Source organism: Crocuta crocuta, unplaced genomic scaffold (genome assembly GCF_008692635.1).
Source record: "Crocuta crocuta isolate KB4526 unplaced genomic scaffold, BGI_CrCroc_1.0 scaffold50, whole genome shotgun sequence".
Lineage (NCBI taxonomy): Eukaryota > Metazoa > Chordata > Mammalia > Carnivora > Hyaenidae > Crocuta > Crocuta crocuta.
The window spans coordinates 7,495,055-7,505,796 of record NW_027527428.1 but is presented as its reverse complement, the minus strand read 5'-3'; the positions used below and the strand labels follow the sequence as shown (position 1 = coordinate 7,505,796).

Here is a 10,742-nt window from a genome sequence, read left to right as displayed (position 1 = left end):
TACGCCTGCACCGCGCTGCACTCGGTTTGGAAAAGATCAAAACACGGAGCAAAGCAAATATTTATTAAAATGAAACCACTTTTGTGACTCTCGGGCTTTGAGAAACGCTGAGAAAACAAACAGGGCGTCGAGGAGGCTGGGGGAGCAGCCCGGGCGGCCCGTGGTTAGCGGCGCTCCACTTTTTTCCATGGAACACATCACGCTTTCAGAAGCCGTCTCCCCGCTCCCTGCTTTGAAGGCGGGTCTGAGAGAGTGAATTTTCCAGATTGGAAAGTGGGGCCGGGCCCGGGTGGGGACTTGGGGCCAGGCGGGTGGGGCTGGGCGCTCACCTACCTCGTTCCGCATGTACACACAGACCGGGCTGGCCTCGCTCGGCTGCTCCAGGCACTCCCTGCGGGGGGAGCAAAGGAGACATCACAGGCCAGCCGCCGGCACACCGGAGCCCTCAGACAGCACCCCCAGGCCGCCCGGGCTGGAGGCGGTGCCCGGCCCACCCCGGCTGCCTCAGAGCCACCAGAAGAAGGCAGCCAACCCCTGGCGGGGAGCCACCTGCTCAAAGGGCGTGGAGGTGTTTCCCAGCCTCACGGCCCAGAGCAGCACCAGCCACCTCCCAGACGATCCTCAGGTCATGGTCAGCTGCGCAGGTCAACAACGAGAAAGGATCCCGGAGCCCTGGGAAGCCATCCTCCAAGAGGGTTGCTGACCCCAAAGCCCCAGGAGCAGCCCAGGGCCTGCACCCACTAAGCAGACCCAAGGAGAGAGGCAAGGCCCGCAAGGCCACGAGCATAGGCGCGCCGTGCCCGCCCCCCCCCCACACCCGCACTGCCCCTTCCGCGCAGGCCCCGGGGCAGACAGAGCAGCGGTCTTCCCGAACACAGAGCACCGGTTCCTGACCTGAGCTGCGTGTGGGGCTCGGCCTGCGGCTGCACCCGGGGCAAGTGTGACCTCGGGCCATGATGCGGGAGGACGGGCCTCACACGGGGCCGGGCTCACAGAGGGCCCTGCACAGAGGGCCCAAACCACAGCCCCCCCGAAAGCCGTGAAGGCGAAGACCGTGGCAGGGCACGGGCGCCGCGCACGGGGCAGTACACGCGCCCCAACCGCCCTGTCACACGCACGGGCTGGGCTGGCGCAACGCAGGGGCAAACGCACCAGATGTCCCCACCCCTCAACACAGTCATCCAGGTCACCACAGCGACCTCCCCTCTGTCCTCCCTCCTCACAAGGCTGTGCCCACCAGTAAGACAGCAGCGGGCACCCCCCGCGACAGCCCCAGCCACTGACGCAAACTGGTCCCCCGTGAGCCTGCACACCACCACCTGTGCTACTGGCCCTGTGCTGGCCACAGAGGCCACGGCGCGGCGGGCGAGCTGACGCCTGCTTCAGAGCCCTTCCGCTGCAGGTGGCAGAGCGTGTTTCCTACACGTCACCAAAACGAGCCCCCATAAACAGCCACCGAGCCACACCCGCAGGGCCGGTCCAGGCTCTCTCCCCCGGGCAGGGCGAGTCCGAGGGGCAGGGCCCGCCAAAGCAGAAGGCCTGGGGTGACATCAGGCCAGGCTGCGTGGCCCGGCCAGGGCTCAGGGCTTCACATGCAGGCGCGGCTGGGACACGACAGCTCAGCGGCTGAGCCGGTGACCGCAAGCGGCAGGGCCTCCAGCCGCACACGGACACTCTGGGCGCACGGCCACCTAGGCCCGTCCCCAAGACCCGTGATCCCGTCCCCTGGGTGGCTCCGGGGGGGTTTTTCGTTTCTCCTGTTTGCTTTCAGGTTTTGCCTTTGCATGCTCCCCAGAGCCGGGACCCACGGAGGAGACCCTGCCCGAGCCCGACCAGCCCTCCCAAAGTCCCCACGGGAAGGTGGGGGGCCCATCAGCCCCCGCGGAGCTCACCTGTGCTCTCCCTACACCCACACCTACCAGGAGGCCGCCAGCCTCGACCGGAGCCACGCAGGGCTGGCCACGAAAGGTCTGACAGTGGCCCTCACATGCACAGCAGGGCCAGGGAGCACCCCAAAAGGCCTGGGACTGGCCCACCAAGACCCACTGAGCCCAGGCCTCAGGAAAACATAGGACCCCAAAATGCCAGTGATGCCCCCTGGCCAGGCCCACACGTGGTTCTTACTGAAAACAAGACCAGAAAAGTGAAAGGACCTCAGTCAAGGAAGGTGCGCTCCAGCAAACCTGACCCCAGGGCCAAAGAGGGAGAGACGGGAGATGGGGTCCCGGGGCCACGTGGACTCAGAAAGCTGGGCATGCTGGCGCCCGCCAGGCCCGACTGGGCCCTCGCTGCCCCCTCGGAGCCCTGGCCAGGCGTGCCGTCTCCAAGGCCCTCCTCTGGGCACCTGATGCCGCGGTGGGGACGGTGGGGACGGAGGAGAGCGGAACAGTGCCCTCGAGGCCCCCGGACATCAAACGCCAGCCCGGCTTTGATGTGCGGCTCCTCCAGAGGGATCGGATTCCCTGTGGGGATCTGAGGGAGAGGCCTGCAAACCTGCTGGGGAGGGGCGGCCTCGAGGCTTCCAGACCGTCCCGGCCAATGAGCAGGGCTCTCCCTCCAGAACGGCGGGCGGGGGGCATGTTCCGGCACAGCCGACCTTGCCAGCCCCAGGACTCTCGGGGGGAGCTGGGCCCCCGACCCAGGCTGCGCCGTCACTCAAAGCCGGGCATCACGCAGAAGTCCCATGGGTGTCCGCGCCCCTCCTCGGGCACCACCTCAATCGGCAGGATGGCTCCAGCTCCCCCCTCGCCCCCCTCAGCCACGAAGGCCCGCAAACCCGCCCCCCCTGCTGGGGCCACGGGCCGGCGGGGACACTGTTGCCACTGGCTTCAGAGATGTTCTTCAGTGACCACAAAGTGAGGGTCCACGGGTACAGGACACCCGGCCACCCGGCCAGCTCCCGGCAGATACCATGCGGGGGCCAAGCCAGACACCCGGAGGCCCTTCTATCTACGTCACCCATCTGGACTGATGGAGCTGGGACCTCAGACTCGGCTGCCACGAGGCGGCCACCTGGGGCAAGGCCACATCCCGAGGGGCCAGGCCACTTGCCTCCCAACACAGAGATGAGGTCAGGGCCGCAGGGGGAGCCATGGGGTCCCCTCCACCACAGCAGACAGAGCAGGCTTGGTTTCAAGAGGGAAGTTTCCTTTACTTCCAAAGGAAAGATGGGGGCCGGGGCCCCAGAGCTCTGAACGAACACCCCGGCCTCCACGCCTCTAGCCGCCCACAGCGGGGAGGGCTCACGCACCCCGTCAGCATGACCGCAGGCAGCCCCCCGCTGCGCCCCACCATGCCCCAGGGGTCACACAACCCTGAGAGAAACGTGCAGACAGGCCGCCCTTCCCGGGGCCGTTCGAAGCCCCGCTGTTCCAACCAGTCAGACGAGCAGCGCAGGCTGGAGCAGAGGACACGGGGCGCCAGGGCAGAGCCCGACCTGGGAGCGGCCGGCCTGGTGGCCCTTCCTGCGGCACATGCCCGAGGGGGAGCAGAGGCGGCCGCAGGGGCGACCAGGCCCATGTGGGCACCGAGCGCACACGGCTTCGGCCCGCAGGAAGGCTGGTCCAAGTGGGAGACGCACCAGATTTCAAAGTCCTCCGTCTAGCAAAGAATGTAAAAATGTTTCATTTTCCTCTTAATCATACGTTCAAAGCACAGCACTTTGGATACACTGAGTCAAGTCCAACATAATCCTAAAATTAATTTCACCTGTTCTTACTGTTCTTTTGATGTGGCTACCAGAAAAGTCTGAATTACCTCTGCAGCCCACACGTGTGGCGCACGTGGCACATCCCGTGGCTGGCTGGGTGATCCAGATGCCGGCGGTCAGGGCAGAGCCACCGCGCACCAGTGGATCCAGGAAGGACGCGCGCTCACCTCTGACGGCTCCCTGCCACGCCCGCCACTCTCAGAGGCTCACTTCTTCCTCAAAGCGTCAAGCAAGAAAAACCCGTTTCCCGCTCATCCTATTCCGTGACGACTTGGAATTCCCAAAACTGCCTGCCCCTGGCCAGCGCAGGAGCCACTGTGCGTCCCCGCGTGTCGTCCCCACCGCACAAGGACCCGTCCCCAGACCACGTATGCGTCCACGCCAGCGGTGCCCCACAGTGGCAGGCACGGCCCCAGCTCAGCCCGCCAGCTGATCAGGCATGGGGGCGTGACCATGGCTGCAGATGCCACTTGCCCTCCCTCCTGTGGACCCTGCTCCGTGGTCAGTGGACACCAGCTTCCCAGGAACCGCGCTAGCGGAGAACACCCCCCGCCCCCCGGGAGCTGGTGGCACACAGATGGGACCGCATCCACACAGCTGTGGAAAGGGTGCCACGAGGAAACTTCTGGAGACATTACGGTACGTTCATAAGCAACACACAGAAGACGCAAATTGCTCTGCGCGCACTTGTGCACATTCACGGACACCCCACAGCCAACTAAACCGCCCTGAGGGGCCCAGCTTCTCCTGACGCCACCCACTTTCTCGCAAGAGCTGTCTCCACTCCCCCGTTCAGTCCCAGAGCCCTCGGCACCTCCCAAGGGGCCCTCTGCTGGTCCCCGTCTAGTTTCAGCCACCGACGTGCCGAGGGGCTGACCCTATGCCGTCGCTGCCCAGGACGGAGTTTCCTTTGGGAACGCGTTTCCACGTTTCCAACGCTGTTTGGTTTTATTTGTAGCTATTGCTGCCTCTTGGCAGGGCAACCCGGCTGCCCATCTCCGGGCCACCCCTCGCCGCCAGCCCCAGGGCCCTGGTGCGTCACCTCCCGCGGGCGGGACTCCTGCGCGGCCCGGCCTGCCCTTTGGTGCAGGGGCCTCGCCAGCATCCTCAGGGCACGTCCAAGGGGAAAAGGTGCGAATTTTCAGGCTTGGAGACGGCTTCCTTCGATCCTCACCTCTGATACTTTTAAAACAAACACTTTTCCTACGGTAGGTGAAGGCGCTGGCCAGCCGCCTTCCTGGTGGTGCTGCCGTGCCCCCTGGTCCCCGGCTCGCTCACAGCAGCGCCGCTGAAGGACGCCCCGCAGCCTCCGTCCTCCCCCAGAGCCCGCTGCCTGGGACCCCGGCCCCAGCTCGGCCTGCCCCATCCTGGCGCTCGGCCGCCCGGCTCTGCGTCTCCTCCCGCAGCGGAGCTGAGCTCCTTCCCAAGCCTCAGCCAAGATGGCCAGGACCCTGAACCCTCGCCTCCAGGCGTGGCCGCCAAGCAGCCGCGCGCGCCCCGCTGACCCTCAGGCAACTGAGCAGGATGGTGGGTCCTCGGACCCACGAGCTTCCTCACGCACAACGAGGATCGTGGCCACGTGAGCCACGGCTGTGGCTACCGATACACCTCCCTGCCTGCTTCCAAGGGCTCTTCCTGGTCTCCGCGCTCGCCCGCTCGCCCGCACCCGACTCTCGTTCCAACTGCCTCTCCGTCCTGAGGACGCGAGCAGAGGCTGTCGCTCTGTCCCTGCCGTTCGCGGTCCTCCTCACACGCCGGAGGCCGCTCAGACACCTGGGCTCCGGGGGGCGGTGTGGTCGGCGCTCAGTGCCCAGCTGGCGACCTGGGGAGCCATCCATGCCCCCTGCGGTTCTGGGAGCTGCATGGCACTCACGCTCCTGGGACAGCCTCAACGGTGCAGGCACCCGCGTCCCCAGAGCCCTGAGGCTCCGCACCCCCAGGACCACCTCCATGGCCAGCGGCACAAAGCAGAAGGGGGCTGGAGCCCCACGGCTCCTCACACCCCCTGCCACTGGCCTTCCCGCTCCAGCCTCCCTGCCCCCCGTCGCCCGCCTCACCCGCGAGCTGCTACTGCCATTGCCTGGGCTGAGTTGCACCTCTGTAAAATCTTTTGCTGTTGTTTCAGTTGCCTTCTGGGAGGGAAACAAATGACACAGTGTAGGCCAGGAAATCTTCCTGTTCCTTGTTTCTGCCCCCGGGCCTTTGCACTTGCCCCCCACCTTGGCCCAGAGAGCTCCCGCCCAGATCCTGGTACAGCTGCTCCTGAGACCCCTACCACCACTCAGAAAACGCTGCCCCACCACGTCCCAAGGTGCCCTGCCTTCCTCTTTGTGAAGTTTCTTGTGGCTCTGTACGCTCGCCTGTCAGCCCCTCAGAGGTCAGCTCTGTGAGGCCAGGCCCCGGCTCCCTGCTTCAGCCCGCGCGGCCTGAGCTGGACGCATGGAAGAACAAAGCAGCAGCAGACGCGGCCTCATCTCTCCAGCAGCATGGTGCCGCAGCGGAGGGGCGGGCGGGCAGCCCGGGGCTCTGAGCCGCAGGAGCACCCCCGCCCCCTTCGGAAAGCCAGCCACAGGCAGCACAGCAAGGACAGCCCGTGGACTGACGTCAGGCGTGCCCATGCCTCCACTACCGAAGACGCCTGAGCAGGGGCTGCCAAGTCCCCCTGGGGGCACCCGCGGAGGAAGTCGGGGGGGGGCAGCCCCAGCCGCGGGGGCCCAGGCCCGCAGGAGCAGAGGGGAGCCACCCGGTCTTGGCCCAGCTGCGCTCACAGCCACGTCGGACACCAGACATGGAAGAGGAAGCTCCGTCGGGACGACTCCGGCTGCTGTGACAGCAGGGACAGCTGTCAGACCAGAGTGGCCTTTCGGAGGCGAGCCCTGTCCCCGCGTGGGCAGAGCCCCGTCTTCCACGCAGACAAAGCTTGGGGCCAGGCCTGCTCTCCCATCCTCACTCCGGCCCTGACAGGCCCTCAGACACTGAGCAACTTGCGCGGGGCCACACAGTGACCACCACACCCTCCCACGGTCCCTTCCATTCCGCTGGCCAGGACCTTCAAAGGGGAACAAAGACTTCCATGCCAAAATGAAAGACAAAAAAGTAAAGCGCTACCACTTTGACGCATTCAGGACTAAGATTTAAATCGTTAATTACCAGATGGAAACTGACACCTGTCAAATACCATTAACGTTTTCTTTTTCAACGTGACCCATTTTCATAAGGAAGTTTTCTACCTAAAGCATCTGTCCACTGAGGAGCCCAGAAGCTCCCTGTTCCCCTCACGCTTGCCAAGCCCCCACAAGGACAGAAGCATGGCTTTGTCCCCCGGGAGGGCGAGCCCCCGCAGGCACGACAGGAAGCCCAGGAGAAAGGAAGAGCTGCTAGCGGCCAGCACCTGCTGCGGGCAGCTGATGGACAGCAGCCCCCGTACCTCAAACCCGACCTCTTAGCAGGACCGGAGAGCCCTAATGGCGCAGCCTCCGGCCCCAGCAAACCGCGGACTGTGGCTCCAGACCAGCCCCGGGAACCCAGCAGCACCCTCGCCGCAGAGGAGGGCAGAGCCCAGAACCTGCTCCCCGGCGCTCACCTCGTCTGTGCAAAATGGCTGAGAAGCTCCCAGAGCGTCTGGCCCGAACAGAAAGTATCTTGCAACCTTGAGCCATCGTCCAGCTGCAGAGCGATGCGAACCTGAGGGGTTGGACATGGGAAACTGAGTCAGGGAGCAGCCACCCAGGTAAGAGAGCGCACACTCCTTCAGGGCCCCAGGATCCTGCAGGCCAGGGTACATGGGTGCCTGGGGGTAAGGAAGTGCTGTCCCCCCCGCACACTCTGCAGACATCTGTCGCGTATCTTCAGTCGCCACCGTTTGGATTAACTTGTTACGCAGTGACAAGTAACAAGCGCGTTACGCCTTCCGAGCGTTTTTCACAAATGAACACACTGCTCTTGAAGCTCCGTGTTAACAACTATTCTGGAAGTAGGGACAGAAGTCCACAACCCAGGAGAAGAAACTCCTTTCTGGTCCTCCTGCTGAATGACGGACACACCGGGGACGGGCGTGTGTCCCTATGCCCACGACCACCTCCCTGGGGCCCCGCCTGTCAGGGTGAGTGCTGATCTCCAGGCCCGCTTCCCTGCCACTTCGGCCAACACACTCTCTTCTTCAAGCACATGTTTACACGGAATCCCAGTAACAGGAGAAGCTGCTCCGTGTGAAAGTGCAAGAGGATCTCCCTCCCACCCCTGGCAGCCCCAAGGAGCCGAGGGAATCAGGGTTCCTTCTGTGTGAACAGAGGGGTGCAGGGGCCGGTCCCCGTGGCGCTAACTAACGTCTGCAGGGCCCGAGCTTCCTTGTTTCTCTCTCAACAGGAATGAAGGTCGCCCTCCCTGCGGTGTCTGGAGGGCCCACAGAGACCCACAGAAGCAGAAAGCCAGCACTGTGGTTACTGCTTCCACCCACAGCAACTATCCTGCCGTCCGCTCCATCTCTAGGACCTAGAAGTGATTGATCTGGTGGAAAGCTGCAGGCCATGGTCAAAGACTCGGGCTGTGGTCCAAGCGAGGCATGTGTCCTCCCCCCAGCAGCAAGGCTGTACCACGTCCACAAAACTCCGCAGGCTCTGAGATGCTTGGCTGACGGCACAAGTAATCTCCCCGCTCAAAGATAATTTCAGAATAGAGACCGAAAGGCTCATTTCCAATCCACACCAACCTGAGAAAGGGGCGTGGGTGCGAGGACGCAGGCCTCGCCGGCACATCCCTCCATTCACTCCACCCTCCTCCAACCGCTGCAAGAGACCGTCCTGTCTGCTCAGTGAGCAGCACCCCGCGGCGCGAACAGCCTGGACGCAAGAGCCGGGAAGCAGTTCTCGGCCGCTCCCTGAGAGCCACCTACCATGTTCTCGGGCCCCTCGCGGCTCCGGGACACAGGCACCATCTCCAGCTTGGCATTATTGGGCAGATTGGCAAATCTCCACTGGAGAGAGAGGTCAAGCACATTCCTCTGAAACCTGCAAAACAGGCCACAGCTCACGGGCTGCCCTGCAGATCCGCACATGGCCCAGCCTGTAGACAGGGCCCAGCAGAGCCCCGCTGGGAGCAGGGACTAGGCCGAGCGGGGCTCCCGTCCACACGACCAGCACCCTGGAGGCTGCAGGAACGCAGGTGCGGCCTGCCTGTCTGCAGAGACAGCAGGTGCCCGTCTGCGGTGGGTCTTCCCAGGAAAGGAAAAGCAAGCACTGACTCGGCTTTGAGCTTACAAGGGCAGAGCAAGAGGGAGAAGCCAGAAACGGGTCACCCTTGGGGACAGACCAGGGGGCAGCCCTCCCCAGGCATGAAGCAGCAACTGGCCCAAAACAGACTCAGAAAATAAAAATGCACCCAGGAGCAACTGAGAGGTGTGCACCGAGCTCTGCTCAGGGAAGTTCTAGCCTGCTTTGGGCGCATCAGGGAACCCAGAAAGAGCACACAGCTCTGTGAGAGGCGCCAGAGCACAGCCAGCACCGAGCGCGGCCCTGGGATGCTCAGCGGCAGCGCGGGCTCTCCGATGTGAGGAGAGCCGTACCATCGAGACGAGCCGCTAAGGGGACAAGCTCCTCAGGTGGCACAGAAACCCCCAGGCTACCACGGTGGGGTTCTGATCCCTTTATGCTGCAGACCACTCGAGGATGGGCCGAAAGCCCTCTCCCTGGAAGGGCGCCCCGCAGAGACGCAGGCATGCAACAGCAGGGCGCCGCGAGGCCGCCCACATCCACACAGCTGTTGGCAGGGGAGAGTTTGCGGGGTTTGCCCACATCTGCACGACCGCCTCCTCTTCCCTCAGAGCCCCACCAAGAACGGATACAAGCACGAAAGCCCTCCGCAGAGACCCCTAAAAAGACACATCCACATCCTAACCCCCAAAACCCATGAATGGGACCTTACTTGGAAATAGGAACTTTGCAGATAAAACTGAGTTAGGGATCTCGAGATGAGGTCATCCTGGATTTGGGTGGGCCCTAAATCCAATGACAAGTGTCCTTATAAGAGACAGAAGAGGAAAAGACACACGACACACAGGGAGAAGGCCACGTGAAAAGGAGGAAGAGGCCGAGTGCAGCCACAAAGCCAAGGAACAGCTGGAGCCCCGGGAAGCGGGGAGGGCTGCTCTCTCAGAGCCTTGGAGGGAGAGGGGCCCTGCCCCACACCTAGACTTTGGGCTTCTGCGAGAAAATCCGCTTCTGTTGGTTTACACCCGCCCCCAGGCAGGGTCCTGGGGAGGGGTGGGTGGCCCGGACAGGCCCGGACCAGACCCGGACCAGACCCTAGCACACTCACTTCAGATCGTACTCGCTGGGGTTGAAGTTCTGCCGCTGGCATGTGTCCTCCAGAACCTAGGAGTCAGACGACAGGACTGTGAGCCACTGGGTCTGGCCTGGTGGCTCGGTCGGCGGGCACAGAGTGTCTGTTGATTAACTGCCTTCCAACCATGCCTGGTACAAACCACATGACGGGCTGTCCACTCAACTGATCCACACGCCTCACCTGCAACCCGTATTCACTCTCCCGCTCCTCACTGGGCCTGCATTTTCACCAGGTCTGTGGGACCCTCCACGCTGGGTCTCCAACAGCCCGCTGCCACAGACCGTTCCCTGCCGACTTCGGGTCCCTCTCCCCACGCACAGACAGTCAAGTTCAAACTTGGGCCCCAGTGCCTGCAGTGCTTCACCGTCCTCTCCATGAGCCGCCAGCACAGGCGGGTCTGGGGGCGCCCACATGGCCGGGGACCCCTGCTTCTGGACCCAGCAGGCACACTGAGTTAATCTAGTCGGCTCTGTCCGCCACGGCCCCGCCCTGGGGGCTCCTCCCCGCAGGCCCCTGGACGAGCACTGGCCCCTGAACGGCGGGGCCCGATGAGCCTTTTTCATGAAACAGCTGCCCCGGAGGAAGTGCAGCGAGTGACTCAGCAAATCAGTATCCAGACGCCACGGTCTCACATCCAGTGGACACCTGGAGGGCGCCCCAGGACGGGGACACGGCTCGAGGCTCCGCGGCGGAC

The 10,742-nt window shown here is 63.8% G+C and overlaps 1 protein-coding gene across 1 annotated transcript in view; it reads right to left on the bottom strand.

Annotated features, from left to right (window-relative positions):
- The window catches only part of ASPSCR1 (ASPSCR1 tether for SLC2A4, UBX domain containing), a 23,737-nt gene extending 13,490 nt beyond the window's left edge, over positions 1–10,247 (bottom strand). Inside the window, 5 exon segments of the mRNA XM_077755690.1 lie at positions 334–391; positions 7,293–7,393; positions 8,601–8,715; positions 10,022–10,077; positions 10,229–10,247. Of these exon segments, the coding sequence (XP_077611816.1) occupies positions 334–391; positions 7,293–7,393; positions 8,601–8,642 (201 nt within the window). The 5' untranslated portion in view covers positions 8,643–8,715; positions 10,022–10,077; positions 10,229–10,247.
- Positions 10,248–10,742: the final 495 nt, after the last annotated feature.